General features: G+C 44.1%; 1 protein-coding gene across 1 annotated transcript in view; it reads left to right on the forward strand.

The window, feature by feature from the left end:
• The window catches only part of DMXL2 (Dmx like 2), a 66,824-nt gene that overhangs the window by 39,989 nt on the left and 3,687 nt on the right, over positions 1-23,148 (forward strand). The window contains exons 28-42 of the mRNA XM_070953817.1: positions 1,145-1,393; positions 5,071-5,252; positions 6,331-6,461; positions 7,249-7,334; positions 8,947-9,148; positions 10,519-10,636; positions 11,508-11,573; positions 12,033-12,119; positions 12,229-12,350; positions 13,237-13,390; positions 15,037-15,097; positions 16,774-16,901; positions 17,871-17,948; positions 19,820-19,911; positions 20,017-20,069. Coding sequence (XP_070809918.1) covers positions 1,145-1,393; positions 5,071-5,252; positions 6,331-6,461; positions 7,249-7,334; positions 8,947-9,148; positions 10,519-10,636; positions 11,508-11,573; positions 12,033-12,119; positions 12,229-12,350; positions 13,237-13,390; positions 15,037-15,097; positions 16,774-16,901; positions 17,871-17,948; positions 19,820-19,911; positions 20,017-20,069 — 1,809 coding nt within the window. The remainder of the gene's footprint in view (positions 1-1,144; positions 1,394-5,070; positions 5,253-6,330; positions 6,462-7,248; positions 7,335-8,946; positions 9,149-10,518; positions 10,637-11,507; positions 11,574-12,032; positions 12,120-12,228; positions 12,351-13,236; positions 13,391-15,036; positions 15,098-16,773; positions 16,902-17,870; positions 17,949-19,819; positions 19,912-20,016; positions 20,070-23,148) is intronic.

Consider the following 23,148-nt stretch of genomic DNA (forward strand, 5'->3'; position numbering starts at 1 on the left):
GGACTGGAAGACTTCCAAGTTCCCTTCCAGCTCTACTCTACTCTACTCTACTCTACTCTACTCTACTCTACTCTACTCTACCCTACCCTACCCTACCCTACCCTACCCTACCCTACCCTACCCTACCCTACTCTATTCTATTCTATTCTATTCTATTCTATTCTATTCTATTCTATTCTATTCTATTTCACTCCACTCCACTCCACTCCACTCCACTCCACTCCACTCCACTCCACTCCACTCCATTCCATTCCATTCCATTCTATTCTATTCTATTCTATTCTATTCTATTCTATTCTATTCTATTCTATATTCTATTCCATTTCACTCCACTCCACTCCATTCCATTCCATTCCATTCCATTCCATTCTATTCTATTCTATTCTGAAAAGGATTGTTAACCTTTCTTCCATAAATTTAGCTTACTCTGTTTTTTTGAGTAGATGAAGCATGTGTTTAACTCCCATCTTTTCAAAGGTTGAGATTTTGAACAATGTTTGAATGAGGTCCTATGGCTGGCCTTACAGACTAATCTAGGCAGAAGAAGCCACCTTTAGATGGGGGGGAGGGGGCTGTGACAATTCGCCACGGCCAACTCATCATGGCCAACTCATCGCGACCAACTTGCCAACTCACTGCGGGACAAGAGTTACAGTAATATCAAAGAATGGTGGAATAGAATCATGAAAGAAAGGATGCGAAAGGAAAGACAAATTGAAATGGGAACGACAAAAATTAAAATATATTTTTTTAGTTTATTTTAAATAATTGAATTGAATTGTTAAATTGTCCCGCAGCGAGTTGGCCCATGGCAAATCATTCACGGTGAGTTGGCCGTGATGAGCTGTCCAGGGGTGAAATGCTACCGGTTCGGACCGGTTCGCCTGAACCGGTAGTGATGGCGGCAGGTGGTTTGGAGAACCGATAGTGATGGCAACGCGAAGCTCTGCCCACCCACCCGGTCGTTGCTTTTTACCCTCTGTGCATCCACAGAAGGGTTTGCGCATATGCAGAGGGTCCACGTGTGCATGTGACGTGCACATGTGAGCGCCGCATGCACTTCCGAACCAGTGGGGAAGGTAAGTAGCTTTCACCATTCCATCTAGATGGTGCCCATCACCAGTTTGCTGTTCTCTTTTCCCAGGTGTGAGCTCCTTACTCAATCTCTTAAATTCAGCCCAAGATGAGGATCAGCCAAAGTTAAACATCTTGCTTTGTGAAGCTGTGGTGGCCGTGTACCTGAGTCTTCTCATCCATGCTCTTGCGACAAACGCTTCCAATGAGTTATTCCGGCTGGCAGCCCATCCTCTGAACAGCCGAATGTGGGCAGCGATTTTTGGAGGAGGTGTAAAACTTGTGGTTAAACCCAGGCGGCAATCAGAAAATATTCCAGGTAACTCTTCAAGGATTACGGAGAAGTTCTCATAATTGGAATGGATGACTTCTTGGTCCTGAAATCAAGATTGAGTTTTCTGCCACCCCAAGGCTGATTCCCCAAAATTACCGTACTTTTCAGAGTATAAGACACACTTTCCCACCCCCCCAAAAGAGGATGAAAATGTAGGTGCATCTTATACACCGAATACGGCCATTTTTGGCCTCCCGAAACCCCCATGCATCCCGTTTTCACCAAAAACGGGACGTTGCAGAGGGTTTGGGAGGCCTGTAGAGTGCTCCTGGGGACTGGGGAGGGCAAAAACTATTTTTTTTCTTGTTTTCCTTATCAAAATCTTGGTGTGTCTTATACTCCGGTGCATCTTGTAGTCCGAAAAATACAGTAAATTACATTTTTCCTTTGCCGAGATTTAAAGGGATGGTTTTCAAAAGGCCTATTCAAAATATTACATTAATGCACTTTTTTTTTTTTGAGGTGGATGAGTTTCACTTCATGGTGTCTCCTCCTCATAGTCTTTCAATGTCCTGGCAGGCAGGATGGGGAAGCAGTGAGGAATGAGAGAAATGAAACATCTGGCACATGCACCTTTATAAGACACAGCATAAATCAGGGTTAGACTTTGTTCAAACTTGGATGAGAGAACACCGGCAAACAGGAGGACCATCAGCTGGCCTAGAGTTGAAGAAAACCTCCTGGAAGAAGACAGTGGGAAATTGATGGAGGAATGAAGAATGGAAGGTCTATGGAGAACTGATGTAGGGGTGAGACTAGGAACAGAGAGACCCTGGTTGAAGTCCACCTTAGCCATGGAAGCTCACTAAGGAACTTTGGACCCACCCCCAAATCTTCTTGTTCTGGGAAAAAAGTGGAGGAGAGAGAACACAATTGTGTTGTCAACAGCTTATGCTCAAGAGTCAACATTTTAACTACTGTCAGACGTATTGAATATGGAATATACATAACATTTTTTAAGTTTCTAGGCCTTTTGGCAGTAAGCTACAATTACTATAGCAGATGATTGGGGGACCGGAGGCTAAAACATATGAAGAACGGTTGCAGGAACTGGGTATGTCCAGTTTAATGAAAAGAAGGACTGGGGAGACATGATAGCAGTGTTCCGATATCTCAGGGGCTGCCACAAAGAAGAGGGAGTCAAGCTATTCTCCAAAGCACCTGAGAGTAGGACAAGAAGCAATGGGTGGAAACTAATCAAGGAGAGAAGCAATTTAGAACTAAGGAGAAATTTCCTGACAGTGAGAACAATTAATCAGTGGAACAACTTGCCTCCAGAAGTTGCGAATGCTCCAACACTGGAAGTTTTTAAGAAGAGGTTGGATAACCATTTGTCTGAAGTGGTGTAGGGTTTCCTGTCTAAGCAAGGAGTTGGACTAGAAGACCTCCAAGGTCCCTTCCAACTCTTTTATTCTATTCTATACTAGCAAGAGTTGGTAGAACCTCAGAAGACGTTGAGTTGGAAGTCTGCTGGGGTGGACCTTCAGCTGACTTCCTGCTAAACCCTGTTTGCCTTATGTAAATTCTAAGCAAGCCACAGCATCTCAAACCACATTAGACAAACCACACAGCGGTTTAACCGAAATATTACCTGTCTAAACATGTGACAGAAGCAGGACAAAAGAGTCAGCACTTAAGACGTTGCCTTTCTTACATTTAGAGAGAGTTGGTGGTTTACTGATTGGCGAGGAAGAGACAGCTTGAGTTTTTTTTACCAAACCCCCCTGTTTTCTGCCCACTATCACAATGCCAACATATACAGTCCCAGCCCACAGACCGTGAGAATCACTCCTTCTTCTGATCTGTTCAATTCAGATAAACCGCCGTGCTTAACCACCAACGCAGAAACCGTAACAGCCTTTGACAATTCACAGTTACCCCACCACACTGCTTTATCGGGCATCAACCAAACCGTTGCTGGCTGTGATAGTTGCCCTCTGCTGCAGCAGGATGGTGAGGAACAGGTGTGCTGGTGGGCGTGTGGTTTATAATCTTCTAAAAACAGGTCCAGTCCCGGATCTGCTGCATGGGTTTTAATCTTTCCCTTTGCTTTGAGATGTGTCGCCTGTTCTCCTTGATCCGTTGTTCTGTCTTCTTTTTTTTTTCATAATTGGAGATTTTTATGAAGTGCAATAAGGACTGTGTGTTATTTTTCTATCCTTTCTCTTGTGAGAATCAAAAGTAGAGTTGTTCCGACCCAGCTCTCCAAACAACGACAAAAACTCTGCAGTGAACTCAAAAGATTCCTTTATTAGGAGCGCCGGCAACCCCGGCAAAAACTTTCCCTCTCACCGCAGGCTAACATGTCTGTCCTGCAGGGGAAATGAATAGTTGAGCCTTGGTGGTACAGGGGTTTAAGGCACCCTGTTATTAAGCTTATTAAGACCAGCTGCCTGCAATTACTGCAGGGTTCGAATCTCGCCAAGGCTCAAGGTTGACTCAGCCTTCCATCCTTTCTAAGGTAGGTGAAATGAGGACCCAGTTTGTGGGGGCAATAAGCTGACTTTGTATAAATATACAAAAGGATGAAGGCTATTGCTGAGCACATTGTAAGCCGCTCTGAGTCTTCGGAGAAGGGCGACATATAAATCAAATTAAAAAAAAAAAAAAAAAGTTGTCTGCCACATCTATTCATCTCCACCCCCTGCCTTTTATCCCCAGAGCTAGGGTGGGGCCTCACTAGCAGTGGTGGCTCTTCCATCCCAAGGACCGGCCCATAGATTTCCACTGCTCTCCTCTCCTCTGCCTTCTGTGCATCCACGCGTCAGGCACTGGACCCAGCTGTTCCTCCTCTTCCTCATCAGCCACCTCCAGACCTGGGAGCTGTTGACTTTCTATCTGAGGGCTGATGGACAGCCCAGGTTCCGCCTCTGTCTCTCTGTCTCTCTCTCTCTCTCTCTCTCTCTCTCTCTGCCAGCTCCATTCCCTCTTCCCCCTTGGAGCTCCCAGGTTGCCCTGATGCTGTCCCGGACTCCCACTCCTCCTCATCCTCTGATTCAGCTGCTGGAGGGGCCAGCGGCTTACAGGCCACAATAGGACCTCATTCCACTTCATAGGCTCTTCCTGAAGATTACCAGAACCTGTTTTTTTTTTTAATTCTAAGTGTAGTTTCCATGTGATCTTCCTATAGTTGCAGTTCTACAACTTGTGTGATGTGCTCTCTTTCTGAAGATTGAAATTGACACTATGGAATCAACGATGAACATGCCAATTTGTCCTCATCATGTATCGGTGTATTTCTTTAAACACACTCTCTCTCTCTCACTCACTCCCTCTCTCTTTCCCTCCCTCCCTCCCTTTCTCACTCTCTCTCTCTCTTCCTCCCTCCCTCCCTCTCTCCCTCTCTCTCTTTCTTTCTCTCTCTCCCTCCCACCCTCCCTCTCCCTCTCTCTCTCTCTCTCTCTCTCTTTCCCTCCCTCTCTTTCTCACTCTCTCTCTCTCTTCCTCCCTCCCTCTCTCCCTCCCTCTCTTTCTTTCTCTCTCTCCCTCCCACCCTCCCTCTCCCTCTCTCTCTCTCTCTCTCTCTCTTTCCCTCCCTCTCTTTCTCACTCTCTCTCTCTCTTCCTCCCTCCCTCTCTCCCTCCCTCTCTTTCTTTCTCTCTCTCTCTCCCTCCCTCCCTCCCTCCCTCTCCCTCTCTCTCTCTCTCTCTCTCTCTGCTTAGCCCCTCCAGTCCCTGCAGAAGAGACAGATAAGCATCGCAGGAGATTCAACATGAGAATGCTAGTGCCCGGAAGACCCGTCAAAGAGAGTGTGGTCCCTCCCCCGGTCCCTGCAGAAAGGCCTTCTTACAAAGAAAAATTCATCCCCCCGGAACTCAGCATGTTAGACTATTTTGTGGCTAAGGTAAGCTCCCACCTGAAGAACAAAAGTTGGAAGAGATCTTGAGATCCTATACCATTTCAGACAAGTGACTGTCTGGTCCAGTGATGGCTAACCTTTTTGCCACCGCGTGCCAGGAGGAGGGGGCAGGGGAGTTTTGGTGCGCGCATGCCCACACCCATAATTCTATGTGGCCCCCCGCGCATGCGTATGCAACACCCCCACACACACCCCGGCTCCTGGCACGTGATAGCCCAGTAGGCTCGTTTTTCTCTCTCACCTGGCTCCAGATCCTCTGTATGCGTCTGGGGAGGGCGAAAACAGCCTTCCCCACCCCCTCAGAGGCCCGAAACGACCCGTTTCCCAACTTCCGGTTGGACAGGAAGTGACATTTTTTGCTGTCCCCAGCCTCCTAGAGAGGCTCCAGAAACTGGGGACAGCAAAAAACATCACTTCCTGTCAAATCGGAACTTGGGAAATTATTTCAATGATTAATTGTTCTAACTGTCAGGAAATTTCTCCTTAGTTGTAGGTTGGTCCTCTCCTTGATTAGTTTCCATCCATTGTCTTGCCTTCAATGCTTTGGGGAATAAGTTGATCCCTTCTTCTTTGTGGCAGCCCCTTAGATATTGGAATACTGCTATCGTGTCACTCCTAGTCCTTCTTTTCATTAAACTAGACATACCCAATTCCTGCCACCATTCTTCATATGTTTTAGCCTCCAGTCCTCTAATCCGCTTTGTTGCTCTTTTCTGCACTCTTTCTAAGAATTAGAATTAGGGAAAATCAATCCATTTCCCTTGTGAGCCTATTCATAGAATCCTAAAAGGGAAGAGTTAGAAGGAACCTAAGAGCATCCAACCTCTTCTTAATGTAGGGATTATGATGATGGCATCCCTGATGGTCATCCAGTCCCAGAAGGAGAGTTCATGATCTCCCAAGTTAACCTCCTCCAGTGTTGAGCATCTCTTCACATTAGGGCACATTTTTTTTCATGACCTCTGAAGTCCTCCTGTGTCTCTGAAATGAAGCAACTTCATTTGTGTGAGTGAGATCTGGGAGTGCAAATTTTGAAGCCTCTCTCTTTGTCCTTCCTTTACAGCCCTTCCTTCCTTTTTCAGAGAGTGGGGTGATGTACGATTCTGATGAAAGCATCCATAGTGAGGATGAAGACGAGGATGCTTTCCTCTCTGATATGCAGATTCTGGAGCACAAGGACGCCAGTTCGTACAGGTAGCAAACTGCCGAGTTAGAACATTCAGAAGCTCACCCAGAGCCTTCTGTTTCTCTCCTGCTATAAACAATACATGTACTCTTCGTTCTAGCCCACTGTTGTGTTGCCTTGACCCTTGTCATTCTGGCCCACTGTTGTGTTGCCCACCTTTGGTGGGAAGGTAACAGCGTTCCGTGAACCTTTGTCATTTAGTCATGCTGGCCACATGACCATGGAGATGTCTTCGGACAGTGCTGGCTCTTTGGCTTTGAAATGGAGATGAGCACCGCCCCCTAGAGTCGGGAATGACTAGTGCATATCTGCGAGGGGAACCTTAACCTTTACCTTATGCCATGTATATTCAGTTAGAGAAAGTCTCCCTTCTCATTAAACAGGGGTGGGTTGCAATTATTTAAGTAAATGAAGTGGGACCTACTTTCCAAATAAGAGTGCAGTAATGTTCCCTACCCTGGGGACCCTCAAGAGATGGGGACTAACTCCCAGAATTCTCAGCAGGTGGCCGCACTGGAATTCTGGGAATTGAAGTCTGTACATCTGTACAACTTTGGAAAAGCCTAGTATATAGAGTTAGGACTTTGAATTAGCTTGTAAAAGATGGAACATCCAAAAATAAAGTGTAACCTTTGAGCAAGTAGCCATAATCTAACCTTAATATTCAATATTTCCTTTCTTCTTCTTTTTTTTCTTTTAAAATATAGTTGGATGGTAAAAGATGAACACAGTATGTTTATCTATTATTTTTTTTCCCCTCACTGCATAAACATTTAAATTTCCTCTTTTCTGCAGCTGGGCTCTCATCCATTTGGCAATGGTCAAGCTTGCTCTGAACAATATTAAGAACTTTTTCCCCATTACCGGCTTAGAACTGTCTGGTGAGTTCCATTAATCTTTTGAGGATCAGATGCATTGGCTCTGTATTTTTCAACCTGACAAATTAAAAATAATGAATTCCGTGGAATGTGTCTTACGTATTCTCGTCACAAATTATACTCTCCCCAAGGCCATTCAGAAGACCGGATTAAACTGCAAAGTAGAACAAACGCAAAATGACAGAGAAAATGTTCACTATTAGATGGGCGTGTCACTGCGTTTTTGTATTTACCAGCTGAGCTCATTATTTCTGGACTGTCAGACTTTCCGTAGCTTGCCAAAATTCTTATCAGTAACTGATACTACGTATATCCGCATTCCTTTCTTTCTACTTCACTTTTTTTTTTTTTTTTGTTCTCTTGCCAGAGAAGTCCGGCTGAGAAGTAGCCAGTAGGAACTTTGCAAAAATGTAACAATTTAATTATTTTAAATAGTTAGATGTTTTGTTTTCTTTACAATAAATATGAGTTTATTAGGAGATGTATTCCGGTTTTATTTTTCAAAGTATACACAAGGAAAATGCCACGATCCAGGCAATTACCCCAGGAAGGTAACAAGGCTAATTACCTCTGACAAGGTGGCTATAAGTGGGGCCGTCCTCAAAACAGTGAAGGACCAGCCTGCGGTGCTTCTGCCACATGGCCCTCCTGAGCTCTGTGTTCACTGGCAGAGGGTTGCAGGAGGCCATGGCAGCCGAAAACAGAGTTCGGGAGCCCACTTTCACTGGCAGAATGCTCGGGCCACCACCGGTGCCCCTGACAGGAGTGATGTCGAGCTGGCTATGTCCACCCTGGCCACGCCCACCCTCCAAGGTCAAACACAACCCTGATGTTGTGATCTAGGCTTCCTGAGCCATTAAAACACACGAGTAGTCCCAAAAACCTCTTTTATTGCAACAGCTGTGAATTACGTTCATTCACAGCTGAGTCCCAATTAGTTGCAAAAAGTCCTTCGGGAGAAGTCCTTTGGGATAATCACCAACCTTTATTTCCCTTGACACGCTGCCAAAGACCTACTTGGCAAAGCCCCACAGAGTCCAGAATCAAACAGAGATGCCGACTGGGAACAGAATTAACAATGTTGCTTTCCTGCAAAGGACCCATGTGCTCCTCTTTTAAGCCTTATGGGAGGGGCGAATCATCTCCAGGCCTTACTCCCGAGTCGTCCCTTTAGTTTTAACTGTTCTTGCCTTCTGGCAGCTCTGCGCATGTGCACACTAGGAACAGGCTCCTCCTGTTCCTCTGCTTCTCTGATGTCCGACTCTGGAGGCTCCAGAGTCCGCGCATAACTCCCAGATGGCCCTGGCCCCATGTCTGCCTCCGATGCAGATCCCTCGTCCGGGCCTTCCCCAGACTCCAGGACTGGCCCATGATCCTCCACAGCCTCCTCACTGTCTGACTCCACTGCCAGCTCCTCAGGCTGCTGGCGGACCACAACACTTGATGCGGCCCTCAATGAATTCAAGTTTAACAACCCTGTCTTAAATGAATAAAGCCAGGGAGAGGTGTTTGGGGAATTTGAATCTTCCTTAAAAGGGGGTGTCTAGAAATTAGCATTTGTGGTTTTTTTTTGGGGGGGGGATTAAACAAACCACAAAAAATGTTCCTGTTTCAGAGCTTCCCGTCACATCACCTCTGGGTACCGCTGTGATTAAAAATCTGGAGAACTGGGAACAGATCCTGCAAGAAAGAATGGATCGCTTTGAAGGTCCCCCACCAGATTACATCAATACTGGTTTTCCCGAATTTGGGATGGGAGCCAGAGCAGCTGCGGCCCGAATCAAAGCAATGGTTGATCCTGAAAACACACCATTTAAGTAAGAAAGTCTTTATTTTAAAGGAGGAAGGGACATCTGAGGTTGGTCTGCCACATGTGCCACCAAGTTCCAAATTTCCTGGCCAAGCTGGCTATGGCCATTTTCTTTAGCACAACTAGAAGGGTCTTAAAAGAGGCACGGTGGCTCAGCGGCTAAGATGCTGAGCTTGTCGATCGAAAGGTCGGCAGTTCAGCAGTTCAAATCCCTAGTGCTGCGTAACAGAGTGAGCTCCCGTTCCTTGTCCCAGCTTCTGCCAACCTAGCAGTTCGAAAGCATGTAAAAAATGCAAGTAGAAAAATAGGGACCACCTTTGGTGGGAAGGTAACAGCGTTCCGTGCGCCTTTGGCGTTGAGTCATGCCGGCCACATGACCACGGAGACGTCTTCGGACAGCGCTGGCTCTTCGGCTTTGGAACGGAGATGAGCACCGCCCCCTAGAGTCGGGAACGACTCACACTTATGTGTGAGGGAACCTTTACCTTTACCTAGAAGGAATATGTCCTAAGCTTTGATGAGAATCCATGTCCTCCAACCATTCTTCTCCAGATGTATTAGAGATGCAGCTTCTGGAATATCAACGGAGATTCTCAAGCATCCAGGTCATGATTATCCCAAAGGTGCTTTTTTAAATTGGACTTTCTTGTTTTGTTTCCTTTGAAAATGTTTTGCTTCTCATCTAAGAAGCTTCTTCAGTTCAGTTCTATCTGAAGAAGCTTCTTGGCAAAAAAAGGCTTTCAAAGGAAAAAACGAAGAAAGTCCAATTACCTTTTGGAAAAACACCTCTGGGAGCTTCCATAACTCCAATTAGCATGGCCTTTGATCACTATGGTTAATTAGCATGGTTTTTGACTGTTCAATGAGAAGCACGGGTGGTCTCGTTAGGAGGGTACCAGATCTGGGAACATTGACCTCAGTTTCCAAGAAAATTGTAACACTCAACTTGCAGCAACTTAATTCTTTTACTAGCAGACGGTAAGACATTATTTAACAAATACAGCTCATTAAAACCATTTCTTCCTGGAAACTCTAGTAGCCAATTCTATTCTGGGAATGCTTAGAATTTACTTACCAACTTTGATCATTTTTGAAAATAACAACCTCCTTAATCTTGTGCAGCCAGGATTCTGAGTTTGAGACCTAATTATTTCCAGTGAATTAAATTAAATCTTAGCAGCTGATGTCAGTTTCCCAGCGGAGACATTTCCAAAGGGGAAACAGTATTTTTTTTTTTTTTACAGCAAAAAAAAATAATAAAAGGTAATCCATTTTAAGAATTTGTGACTATTTGTAACTGTGTTTTATTCTGATTCTATCCATTCTGGACATGATTAAAGGAATAAAATACCTTCCTTTCTTTCCACCAACTCCTAGATCAAAAGATTATTCTGCATTGCCAGCTAAGAGATTGTGGCATTTTCTGGTGAAACAAGAATTATTGCAAGATACTTTCATTCGATACACATTCACCAAAAAGAGAAAGCAAAGTGAGGTTAGTGAAAGAAATCCAAGTGTTAAGTTCTGTTTTCCCAGGGACCCTTTGTGTTACACTTATTTATATCAATTGCTATTCATTTTAATTTTGTTTTGGCAATACATTTCACTTTTTGCCCTCCAAATATTTTGGCCATAATGTAGCCTTATCCTGGGTAACATCCAGTGGTGAAATCCAATTTTTTTTACTACCGGTTCTGTGGGCGTGGCTTTGTGGGCGTAGTGTGGCTTTGTGGGTGTGGCTTGGTGGGCGTGGCAGGGGAAGGATACTGCAAAATCTCCATTCCCTCCCCACTACAGGGGAAGAATACTGCCAAATCTCCATTCTCACCCCACTCCAGGGGAAGGATACTGCCAAATCTCCATTCCCACCCCACTCCAGGGGAAGGATACTTCAAAATCTCCATTCCCACCCCACTCCAGGGGAAGGATACTGCCAAATCTCCATTCCCACCCCACTCCAGGGGAAGGATACTGCAAAATCCCCATTCCCACCCCACTCTGGGGCCAGCCAGAGGTGGTATTTGCCAGTTCTCCAAACTCCTCAAAATTTCCGCTACCGGTTCTCCAGAACCTGTCAGAACCTGCTGGATTTCACCCCCGGTACCATCCATGATAGATTATAAAATAGAAAATGGGCTTGAGCATATTTTCATTCAAAGTAATTATGCCCACACTTTAAGTTACCTATGAAAGGAAAAAGTTGGGATTTTTTTTTAAAAAAAAAAAAAACCCTAATAAATAAATGAAGAACAAGATGTCCACTTCATCGCTGACATGGAAGGTTTTTCATTTATTTTTTTCCCTTTTTATATACGTGTGTGTTTTGTGCATGTGTTGCTTACCTGTGGCTGTGTGCTGTTGTGTAGTCTGTAGAAGACCGCGAGGAGCATGTCACAAAACAGAGCAGCCTAGCAGAAGATGGCAAAGCCAAGGTATTATCCCATCTCCCTAAATCTTTATTACAATTTTTAAAAAAAAAAACAAAACTATACCGAAGCTCGCTTTCCTGCCTTCCTTCTCCTGTTGCAAAATTAACAAGCGCGCTGAGATTCTCTCCTAGACGTTTAACCCTTTCTACTAACCATTGGAGGCAAATATAAGTGGGGCTGTGTGAAAACCCAAGGACCAAATCCTAAACAGAATCACAGAATTGGAAGGGAACTCTCGTCTACTTCCTGTCCTACTTCAGACAGGGGGTTGTCCCATCTCTGTGTGCCAGCCTGCCCGCTGGAGCCTATGAAAATTTTCTTGGAAAGACACAATTCTCTTTTTAAAAAAAAGAGCCATGATTGCTGGGCTTCTCTTTGAAGGCTTCTCTCACAGGTGTTCGCTCACTTCTGTGACCTGTTTCAATGCACCTGTTGCAACAGGATGGCTTCCCTGTTTTCCAGGTGGAGGCAGAACTCGGCTACCCAGGAGGGAGAGCCAAAATTATCCACAAGGAATCGGATATGATCCTCGCCTTTGCGGTGAATAAGGTAAGGCCCTCCGAAGCCGCGGCTACCTTCATTGCATTAACCTTTGGCTTGACTCAAGGTCTCTAACACCTAAGCTTTGGCCTTTGGGGGGGAATGGGGTCTTGTGCAGGCAAACATCAATGAGATCGTTTTAGCTTCCACCCACGACGTGCAAGAGCTGGACGTATCCGCCCTCTTGGCTGCACAGCCCTACATATGGATCGGAGAAGAGTTTGACAGGGAATCGAAAAGGTTGGATGGTCTCGCCGGTTTTTATTGATGTTATCATGTATGGATCTGTCATCTCCCTTTTTCATGGGCCTCAAGGGAAAGCCTCCCCCTCCTTTCGCCAACCCTATAGGGTAGCTTGGCCTACTGGTCAGCCCACCAGTTCTCCATAGTCAACAAAGATCTAACCCAGTTCTCCCTAATGCATGGACAACAAAGATCTAACCCAGTTCTCCATAATACATGGACAACAAAGATCTAACCCAGTTCTCCATAACCCGTAGTCAACAAAGATCTAACCCAGTTCTCTATAACCCGTGGTCAATAAAGATCTAACCCAGTTTTCCCTACCTGTGGTCAACAAAGATCTAACCCAGTTCTCCCTAACCCATGGTTAAGCAGAGATCCTAACCCAGTTCTCCATAACCCATGGTTAAGCAGAGATCCTAACCCAATTCTCCATAACCTATGGTCAACAAATATTTAACCCAGTTCTCCCAAACCCATGGTCAACAAAGATCTAACCCAGTTTTCCCTAACCATGGTTAAGCAGAGATCCTAACCCACTTGTGGTCCAACTTCTTAATTCTTACAAGATTTAGGGAAATCTAACTAAAAGCTACAGTGCAAAAGATAAGCTCTTTCTAATCTTTTCTGTTCTGTCCATTGCCACGTTGAAATTGTGTCTTTGTCCTACTATTGCTGTGGCTCTTCTTCCAAAAAAATCCTTAATTTTGGTCCAAGTTAAACATCCGTCCTTTGTTTTTCGTAAATTGTCCATTTTTGAGAGATGCTAAGAATTGCTTAGATGAGTGAAGTCTCACCAAGATTCTGAATGCTCGAAATTGCTCCTCTTTCAATCTTAGCTGTGTCAGATTCCAATATTCTATTTTTCACCTTTTTTTTATAGTTCAGACGATGTGGACTTCCGTGGCTCCACCACCACGCTGACACAGCCCAGCGCTGCATCTTTTGCAGTGGCTCAAATGCAGCACGTTTCAAATCTGTCCACTTCATCGATGCCATGGTTGGGCAGCGGGCAAACCAGTACTGGAGCTGGTATAGTAAGTAATTTCTTTTTGTGCGTTCTTCTCTCTTTTAATACCGTCAAAATATTTTGTCTCTTCGGCTTCCGTCCACAGTGTTACATAGGGTGGACCCACATATTTTTTTTTCTGTGTGTGTTTGCTGCCTTGAGTTACTTATTAAGTAATAAAGGCAGGATATGGATGGGGAGAGAGGGAGATACGATAAAGGGAGGGAGGGAGGGAGGTGATGGATGGATGGATGGATGGATGGATGGATGGATGGATGGATAGAGATAGATAGATAGATAGATAGATAGATAGATAGATAGATAGATAGATAGATAGAATGATGGATGGATGGATGGATGGATGGATGGATGGATGGATGGATGGACAGACAGACAGATAGATGATGGATGATGGATGGATGATAAATAGATAGATAGATAGATAGATAGATAGATAGATAGATAGATAGATAGATAGATAGATAGATAGATATGGAGATAGATAAATAGAGAGAGGGATGGATGGATGGATTCATGGATGGATGGATGGATGGATGATGGAGGGAGGGAGGGAGGGAGGGAGGGAGGGAAGATAGATAGATAGATAGATAGATAGATAGATAGATAGATAGATAGATAAGATAAAAAAATAGAATAGAATAGAATTTTTTATTGGCCAAGTGTGATTGGACACACAAGGAATTTGTCTTGGTGCATATGCTCTTGGTGTACATAAAAGAAAAGATACATTTGGCAAGAATCATAAGGTACAACACTTAATGATAGTCATAGGGTACAAATAAGTGATCAGGAAACAATATCAATATAAATTGTAAGGATACAAGCAACAAAGTTACAGTCATACAGTCATAAGTAGGAGGAGATGGGTGGTGGGAACGATGAGAAGATTAATAGTAGTGCAGACTTAGTGAATAGTTTGACAGTGTTGAAGGAATTATTTATTTAGCAGAGTGATGGCGTTCGGGAAAAAACTGTCCTTGGGTCTAGTTGTTCTGGTGTGCAGTGCTCTATAGCATCGTTTTGAGGGTAGGAGTTGAAACAGTTGATGTCCAGGATGCGAGGGGTCTGTAGATATTTTCACAACCCTCTGCAGTATACGGGTCCTCAATGGAAGGCTGGTTGGTAGCCATCGTTTTTTCTGCAGTTCTAATTATCCTCCGAAGTCTGTGTTTGTCTTGTTGGGTTGCAGAACCAAACCAGACAGTTATAGAGGTGCAGTTGACAGACTCAATAATTCCTCTGTAGAACTGGATCAGGCAGTTTGAGCTTTCTGAGTTGATGCAGAAAGAACATTCTTTGTTGTGACAGATAGATAAAAAATATACACAGATAAAAAGATACATAGATAGACAGACAGAGCAGCAATGCTGTAAACCTTTTAGGATTAGTTGAGGCCTGCAAAATGCTGCCACATGATGTACATTCACTAAGCCACTAGATGGTAGTAAACTACCAGATTCTTTCTTTTATCCTTAACATTTCTTTCTCAGATATCTTAGCAACAAATGGTCCCAAGATATACACTAGGGAATTTAATATTAAATATTGCAAGGGCGTACAATTTTTTATTTTATTTTTTTTTATGAACGCGAGCTATTCTGTCAGCTGTGGGGCAACCAAGCCGATGCTGACTTTAATTGTTTTTGCACGCAGCTCATCAAAAGGAATTTGAACAACGTCAAAAGAATGACATCTCACCCATTCCATCAATATTGTAAGTACTTCTTCTGACTGACAGCTCGAGTGACTGAGAGATAAGGTCGGGCGGTGACGAAAGTATCAAACGTAAAGCCAGAGGCAGCCCATTTTAACAGAATTCACCAGGGTGGATGTGATTTAAATCGAGTTGATTTAAATCACAATTTAAATCATGATTTAAATCACTAGTAAAAAGGCTTGATTTAAATCAACGCGATTTAAATCATAATTTTTAAAGAGCAACTGTCATCTCTGCTACTCCTTTGACCCACTGTTGACTCACCAATAGTCCCAGTGTTGCAGAATATACAGCCTCATGCTACATAACTAAGCTCCATTTCATGCTGAATAAACTAAATTATTTATGTATCTTAAATAGAAAACTATCTTACAATAGATTTTTACCCCAAAAGTTTTTTATTAAAATAAATTCGATAAAAATCAAAAAAATCCGATTTAAATCAAAAAAATCTGATTTAAATCAAAAAAAATCCGATTTAAATCAAAAAAATCTGATTTTTTTTTATTTTTTAAAAAAAAATCATTGATTTTTATCCACCCTGGAATTCACTATTTTTATTTCTTGGGATCAAACTGGGGGACTCCGTGTAGGCCCCGTTTAAATTTGAGGAAAGGTGGAATATCCCGTTCGGTTAATTACAACAACTTAAAGAAGAGCCTTAGAAATGAGATGTGTTTACATTTCTCCTTCCCTTTCACTGATTATGAAAGCTTTTAAGAAGAGACTGGACAGCGATTTGTCTCAAATATTAGAGGGGGTTTGAGCAGGGGGTTGGACTAGAACAGGGGTCCCCAACCTTTCGGACCTCAGGGACCACTAAATTCATAATTTAAAATCCCGCGGACCACTAATATGATCTGCCTAATAACCGGCTGGGTGGGCGTGGCTAGGTGGTCATGTGACTGGGTGGGCGTGGCCAAGTTGATATCATTCGCGCCTTGCCAGCCTCTACTCGCCCCTCCCCTCCCAGCCACTCCTCGCCTCCCTGCCTGGGCTCCTTAGGACCCCAACAGGAAGCAGTTGTTGGAGCTAAGCAGCCACCACGAGAAAGAGTTGGCAAAACAGCTCAGTTCAAATTGGATCTGACCGAGAAGGAGGCTCAGCAGAAGCACCTCACTGAGGACTAGGAGCATAGGCTTTCCAAGCAGAGGGAAGACCTGTGGGAGTGCAAGGCCAGGTACCTGTGCCTGGAGGCTCAGCGGGCTGAGATGGTCAGTCAATTCCAGGCCATGATGCAGTCCCACTGGAATGAGTCCCTCCAGCTCTTCGCCACCAGTGGCACTTCCCTCCAGCCTTCGCCCAAAGCCCCACACCAGGAGGCTGAAACAGACCCCAAGTCAGAATTTCTCCCCCCCTCCGACCCGCACAAAAAGACCCTGAAGGGGGAGATTCTCTGCAGCAACACAAACTTTCATTGCACGTATCTGTCCCAGGGGCCGTAATTTGAGGACCCCTGATTTAATGCAATATAAAAAATGCAAATATTTTTTCTGCGGACCACCAAAATTTTCTCGCGGACCACCAGTGGTCCACGGACCACCATTTGGTGACCGCTGGACTAGAAGACCTCCAAGTCCCCTTCCAACTCCGTTATTCTGTTGTAGTTTCTCTGTCCTGTTATTATGTGTTAATCACAATTTCTTGTTTGGGCCCTTGGGATGGTTTTCCAGATCTGACTGGAGCCCAGGATGGCAGCGTCCGAATGTTTGAATGGACCAGACCTCAGCAGCTGGTATGCTTCCGTCAAGCAGGCAACGCCAGGGTTACGAGAATGTATTTCAATCCTCAGGGCAATAAGGTAAGGGCTTTCCCTCGCCAAACAGACATAGAACGAAGACCACGGTTACTAAACAAACACAGTCATTAAGCGAACTATTGTTCCTTACAGCGCAGTTTTAGCCAAAACCGGAAGTAACTCTAGTTTTCAGGAAAACCGCTGTAAAATGCGATTGTGTGATCACAAGACCCTGCAAACAGATGTTTCATTACCCAACTATGTAACATCATCAGCACTAGAAGGGGAGTGGGTTTTGCGGAATGGAGAGGAGGAAGAGGAGAAGGTGAAGGAGGAGCAGTGGTGGGATGCTGCCGGTTTAACAACCGGTTCGGTGAGCTCGCGCTTTGCACACATGCCTAAGGCTCCTGCATGCAGTGCTGAAAATGGAGCATTTAGAAGCTCAGCTGCTTACCTTCCAAGTCAGCAATGGTAAGTAAAACAGTGAGGGGAAAGGGAAATCAGCTGTGCCACGCAATTGAGGTGAGCTACAAAGCAGGAAATAAAGGAGAGGATAGAATGGGGGCAGGTGGGTGGGGCCAACTGATCATCAGCCGGTTCGCCTGAACTGGTCTGAACCGGCTGAATACCACCTCTGAGGAGGAGTGAAACGAGTATGGAGTCCTTGATGCTCTCAGAGCTGTGTTATTTGCTTGCAGACATTTAATTACCTGACTAGGTTATATCATCAGTGTTCCACCAGTAGTTGAATTTCTCTCTCTCTTAGCTGAAAGGGAGAATTTTCCAGCAGGGCAGCTCTTCCACCACCACGTGTTTTAAAGCTGACAAAATTGAGAAGAGGATGAACTCAGCACTGTATTCGATGAAAGGAATCTTAAATGTATTTATTGGACATGATCGCTAGGTAGAAATAGGCCCTATTTTCAATTTTTTTTAAAAAAAAGTAAAATTGCTCTTGATAAACGAACATTTATGAGTGGCTTTTTGGAACATGCTCACAGAGCCACTAATGTGTGGAAATTTGTCTCTTAGTGTGGGGTGGCTGACGGAGAAGGATTCTTAAGCATTTGGCAAGTGAACCAAACTTCGAGTAATCCTAAATCCTATCTGGTAAGTAATCAGGAGAAATCTGCACAGACGATGGATAGATGATGTTGTTGTTTTGATTTGCTTTTCCTTTTTCCTATCTTTCTTTTAAAGCATAGCAATTAAAGTATTGAAACGGGCAAGAGATGATGGATGGATGATTGCTCTTTTTTTGTTGTTCTGAGTTGCTCTTCCTTTTCTCTCTCTCTCCCTCTTTTTTTTCTCTTTTTTTTCTTTCTTTTTTTTGGTAGCTGACATGATTAGAAGTTAGATAGGAAAGAAAAAAAGTCTCTTAACAAAGGGTGATATGATTAAAAGTTAGAATAAGTGATAGAAACACGAGAAGGGGGAATATTAGTGTATACAGTTTTATATCATAAAATGAAAGTAATAAGAGAAAACGTGGAGTAATTGAACAATGATAAGACTATAATTTAATACAAGTGTGTATTATTATTAGAAATGCATAAGCAGATTGAATGTAACGATTATGATTAACATGATTAGTTTTATTTGTATTAGAATATATGACACCCAGGTGCCACACTGTTTACTCATTGATTTGATATCTTTATAAAAAATAAAAATAAAAAAAAACTTGGGGGGGAAGAAATCTGCACCTTTTTTTATATTTTCTGCTTGTCTCTTTCAGTTGAGACAAGTAGAAAATGGTGGGGCGGGACTGGAAAATCAGGCTCATTTAATACAAATTGCTCAGTAATCTTACTTTCCTAACCCATTTGTTGAGGTGGACATCAGCTGAATTAGGAAAGTAAGATTAACACAGTTCTGGGCTGCATAAACAGAGGGATAGAATCAAGATCACGTGAAGTGTTAATACCACTTTATAATGCCTTGGTAAGGCCACACTTGGAATATTGCATTCAGTTTTGGTCGCCACGATGTAAAAAAGATGTGGAGACTCTAGAAAGAGTGCAGAGAAGAGCAACAAAGGTGATTAGGGGACCGGAGGCTGAAACATATGAAGAACGGTTGCAAGAACTGGGTAATGTCTAGTCTGATGAAAAGAAGGACTAGGGGTGATATGATAGCAGTCTTCCAATATCTCAGGGGCTGCCACAAAGAAGAGGGAGTCAAACTATTCTCCAAAGCACCTGAGGGCAGGACAAGAAGCAATGGGTGGAAACTAATCAAGGGGAGAAGCAACTTAGAACTAAGGAGAAATTTCCTGACAATGAGAACAATGAATCAATGGAACAACTTGCCTCCAGAAGTTGTGAATGCTCCAACACTGGAAATTTTTAAGAAGATGTTGGATAACCATTTGCCTGAAGTGGTGTAGGGTTTCCTTCCTGAGGAGAGGGTTGGACTAGAAGACCTCCAAGGTCCCTTCCAACTCTGTTATTCTATTCTGTTCTACTTAGCAGAGAATGGAAATCTAGAAAGAGAATGATTGTTAATATTTATTTATTTATTTTATGTACGTATGTATGTATTTATTTATTTATTTTTCTGCACTTTCATTACTCCACTTACGGATCCTATCGGCTGCAAGGCTTCCAGATGGCTAATCATCTGCATTGATTTCTAATCCTTGAAAATCCGTTGAGATGGTACACCAGAGACGAGGGAAACATCTCGTTCTTTCCAAGTGTCATATTTTAATTAGATTGCTCTCCTCTTAGCGATTGCGAGAAAAAGACGATAATTATGAACGAGAGTGTTAATTAAGCTCCTTTTCATTTCCTGTGCTTTACAGCTGAGAATATCTACTGGCAATTGTTAGCTCTGGTGGGTGGTTCCAGCTGTTTGGCTTGAGAAGATGTGGATGGCTGGACAATCTGAATTTAGGATTTGTAGTGTGTGACCTACCACTGAACACACTGTGTCTGTCGGTGTTGTTCTTGTGCTTTTTTTTTTTTTTTTTTTTACAGAGCTGGCAGTGCCACAGTAGAACCACAAGTGACTTTGCCTTCATTACCTCTTCGAGTCTAGTGGCCACATCTGGACAGTCCAGCGACAACCGGTGCGTTCAGAAAATCAAGTCGGGTGGGGACGGTCACCCCAATGTGGGTTTGGGTAACTGTTGAGTTACTAAACTTACTTTTCGTGGGTGTGTTTCCTTTTACAGAAATGTGTGCTTGTGGGACACCTTGGTGTCATCATCCAACAATCTCATACATGGTAGGTTTCTTGGTGCCATACGTCTTGATGTAAGTAAAAGGAGTCAAGGGGAAATCCTGTTTTGTTTTGTTAGTTTCATTTTGTTTCTTTAATCCGCCATCCCAGCTTTATTGTTTCTATAAATAACTTAAGGGGTGAACGTGCATAATATTCCTTCCTCTGTTTTCCCCACAGCAACAACTCTTGTGAGTTGAGTTGGGCTGAGAGAGAATGACTGGGCCAAAGTCACTCTTTCCAGTGGTGGAATTCAATTTTTTTTTTTACTACCGGTTCTGTGGGTGTGGCTTGGTGGGAGTGGCAGGGGAAGGATACTGCAAAATCTCCATTCCTACCCCACTCTGGGGCCAGCCAGAGGTGGGATTTGCCGGTTCTCTGAACTACTCAAAATGTCCACTACCGGTTCTCCAGAACCTGTCAGAACCTGCTGAATTTCACCCCTGACTCTTTCATGGCCAAGGCAGAACTAGAACTCCTAGTCACCTAGTGACTGGCCCAAAGTCACTCAGCTGGCTTTCATGGCCAAGGTGGAACTAGAACTCCTAGTCACCTAGTGATTAGCCCAAAGTCACTCAGCTGGCTTTCATGGCTGAGGTGGAACTAGAACTCCTAGTCACCTAGTGACTGGCCCAAAGTCACTCAGCTGGCTTTCATGGCCAAGGTGGAACTAGAACTCCTAGTCACCTAGTGACTGGCCCAAAGTCACTCAGCTGGCTTTCATGGCCAAGGTGGAACTAGAACTCCTAGTCACCTAGTGATTAGCCCAAAGTCACTCAGCTGGCTTTCATGGCCAAGGTGGAACTAGAACTCCTAGTCACCTAGTGACTGGCCCAAAGTCACTCAGCTGGCTTTCATGGCCAAGGTGGAACTAGAACTCCTAGTCACCTAGTGATTAGCCCAAAGTCACTCAGCTGGCTTTCATGGCCAAGGTGGAACTAGAACTCCTAGTCACCTAGTGATTAGCCCAAAGTCACTCAGCTGGCTTTCATGGCTGAGGTGGAACTAGAACTCCTAGTCACCTAGTGACTGGCCCAAAGTCACTCAGCTGGCTTTCATGGCCAAGGTGGAACTAGAACTCCTAGTCACCTAGTGACTGGCCCAAAGTCACTCAGCTGGCTTTCATGGCCAAGGTGGAACTAGAACTCCTAGTCACCTAGTGATTAGCCCAAAGTCACTCAGCTGGCTTTCATGGCCAAGGCAGAACTAGAACTCCTAGTCACCTAGTGATTGGCCCAAAGTCACTCAGCTGGCTTTCATGGCTGAGGTGGAACTAGAACTCCTAGTCACCTAGTGATTGACCCAAAATCACTTAGCTGGCTTTCATGGTCAAGGCGGAACAAGAACTCCTAGTCACCTAGTGATTGGCCCAAAGTTACTTAGCTGGCTTTCATGGCTAAGGCGGGACTAGAACTCACAGTCACCCACTTTCTAGCCTGCTCCCTTAAGCCTTCCTGTGGGTTTCTCACAGGCAGACTAAAGTCTTCCTTCAGAAGTTTGGTTGGCCTAATAAATCCTCCCAAATCAACAGGATTCCATTACAAAACCTGGCACAGACCAACCCCTCCCTTCTCCTTCCCTCTCCTTAAGCAAGCCGTTACTTCCTGCCCCTCAGCCTCTGCTCAGAAAGACCTCGAGAGAATCGGGCAGCATTTGCCTGTCTCTGAAGTAGACAAAACACGAGCTAATCAGCATGATAAGAGCCCGGACGTGCGTAAATGTGGAGGAGGTGGTAGTCTCTAGGTCTAGGACCGTAATCTGTGCATGGCCAGAGAATGTGAAAAGTTAGGAGAGCAACCAGCTGTCCCTGACACAGATTGGGTGGCGGGTTTTTTTCTGAAGCCGCAAAGGAATTTGGTGGAAGAAGCAGGAAAAGGGGCTCCAGGTTTTCAATTGCAGATTGAATTTTTTCTTTTAAAAAGGAAAAAAAAAAACCATTCTGAATTTGCAGGCTTACCCCCGAGACAGAAATGTAGAGTGTCAGAATGCATTCCTTTATAGTCACTTAGGAAGGGGTGGGGGTATCAATCCATTGTTTTAGTGTTCATTTTTCTTCCTGGAATTTGCATTTGGGCATAGCTAATATTAGAAGACTAGGGACGCGGTGGCTCAGGGACTAAGACGCTGAGCTTGTCGATCGAAAGGTCGGCAGTTCAGCGGTTCGAATCCCTAGTGTTGCTTAACGAAGTGAGCTCCCTTTACTCGTCCCAGCTTCTGCCAACCTAGCCGTTCGAAAGCAGATAAAAAATGCAAGTAGGAAAATAGGGACCACCTTTGGTGGGAAGGTAACAGCGCTCCGTGCACCTTTGACGTTGAGTCATGCCAGTCACATGACCACGGAGACATCTTCAGACAGCGCTGGCTCTTCAGCTTTGAAACGGAGATGAGCACCGCCCCCTAGAGTCGGGAACGACTAGCACATATGTGCAAAGGGAACCTTTACCTTTACCTTTTTAATATTAGAAGACAGCAATTGATTAAATAATTGTGCAATTTCAATCATCTGAAAGCACTCCTCATCCCCCAAATATTGGATATCTATTTTTTTTCCCTATCTGCTAGCAAATAGAATAGTTTTCTGGATGTAACCAGGTTCACAAGACATTCTAAGCTGGGGTCTCCAAACATGGCAACTTTATGTCATGTGGATTTCAAACGCCCAGAATTCCTCAGCCCACCATGCTGGCTGGGGAATTCTGGGAGTTGAAGTCCACACATCTTAAAGTTGCCAAGTTTGAAGACTCTTATCCTAAGCCATAAGGTGGACTTGTATGTATGTCAATCCTGACGCTCTAGTTAGTGAATCATGGTTTAGCACATTGTATGAACCCAGATTACTAGGGTTTAATCAATACATAATGGTTAGGCAAGTCATAACCTATGAATATTGCCTCATGTACATTCCAGATGCATTTCAAAGTCGACTTTAGAAAAACAGATTGTTGGGAGGCATCTTTTGGAAAACAGGAATATAGATTCCAGCACATTTTAGTGCTGAAATCTATATTCCCACAATCAAACTTTGTCAACATGCTGCCCTCCAGATATGTTAGGACAATTGCCCACAGCTCATATGATCCAAGGT

Source organism: Pituophis catenifer, unplaced genomic scaffold (genome assembly GCF_029215685.1).
Source record: "Pituophis catenifer annectens isolate HBS135680 unplaced genomic scaffold, rPitCat1.0.hap2 SCAF_14, whole genome shotgun sequence".
NCBI classification, from domain to species: Eukaryota; Metazoa; Chordata; class Lepidosauria; order Squamata; family Colubridae; genus Pituophis; species Pituophis catenifer.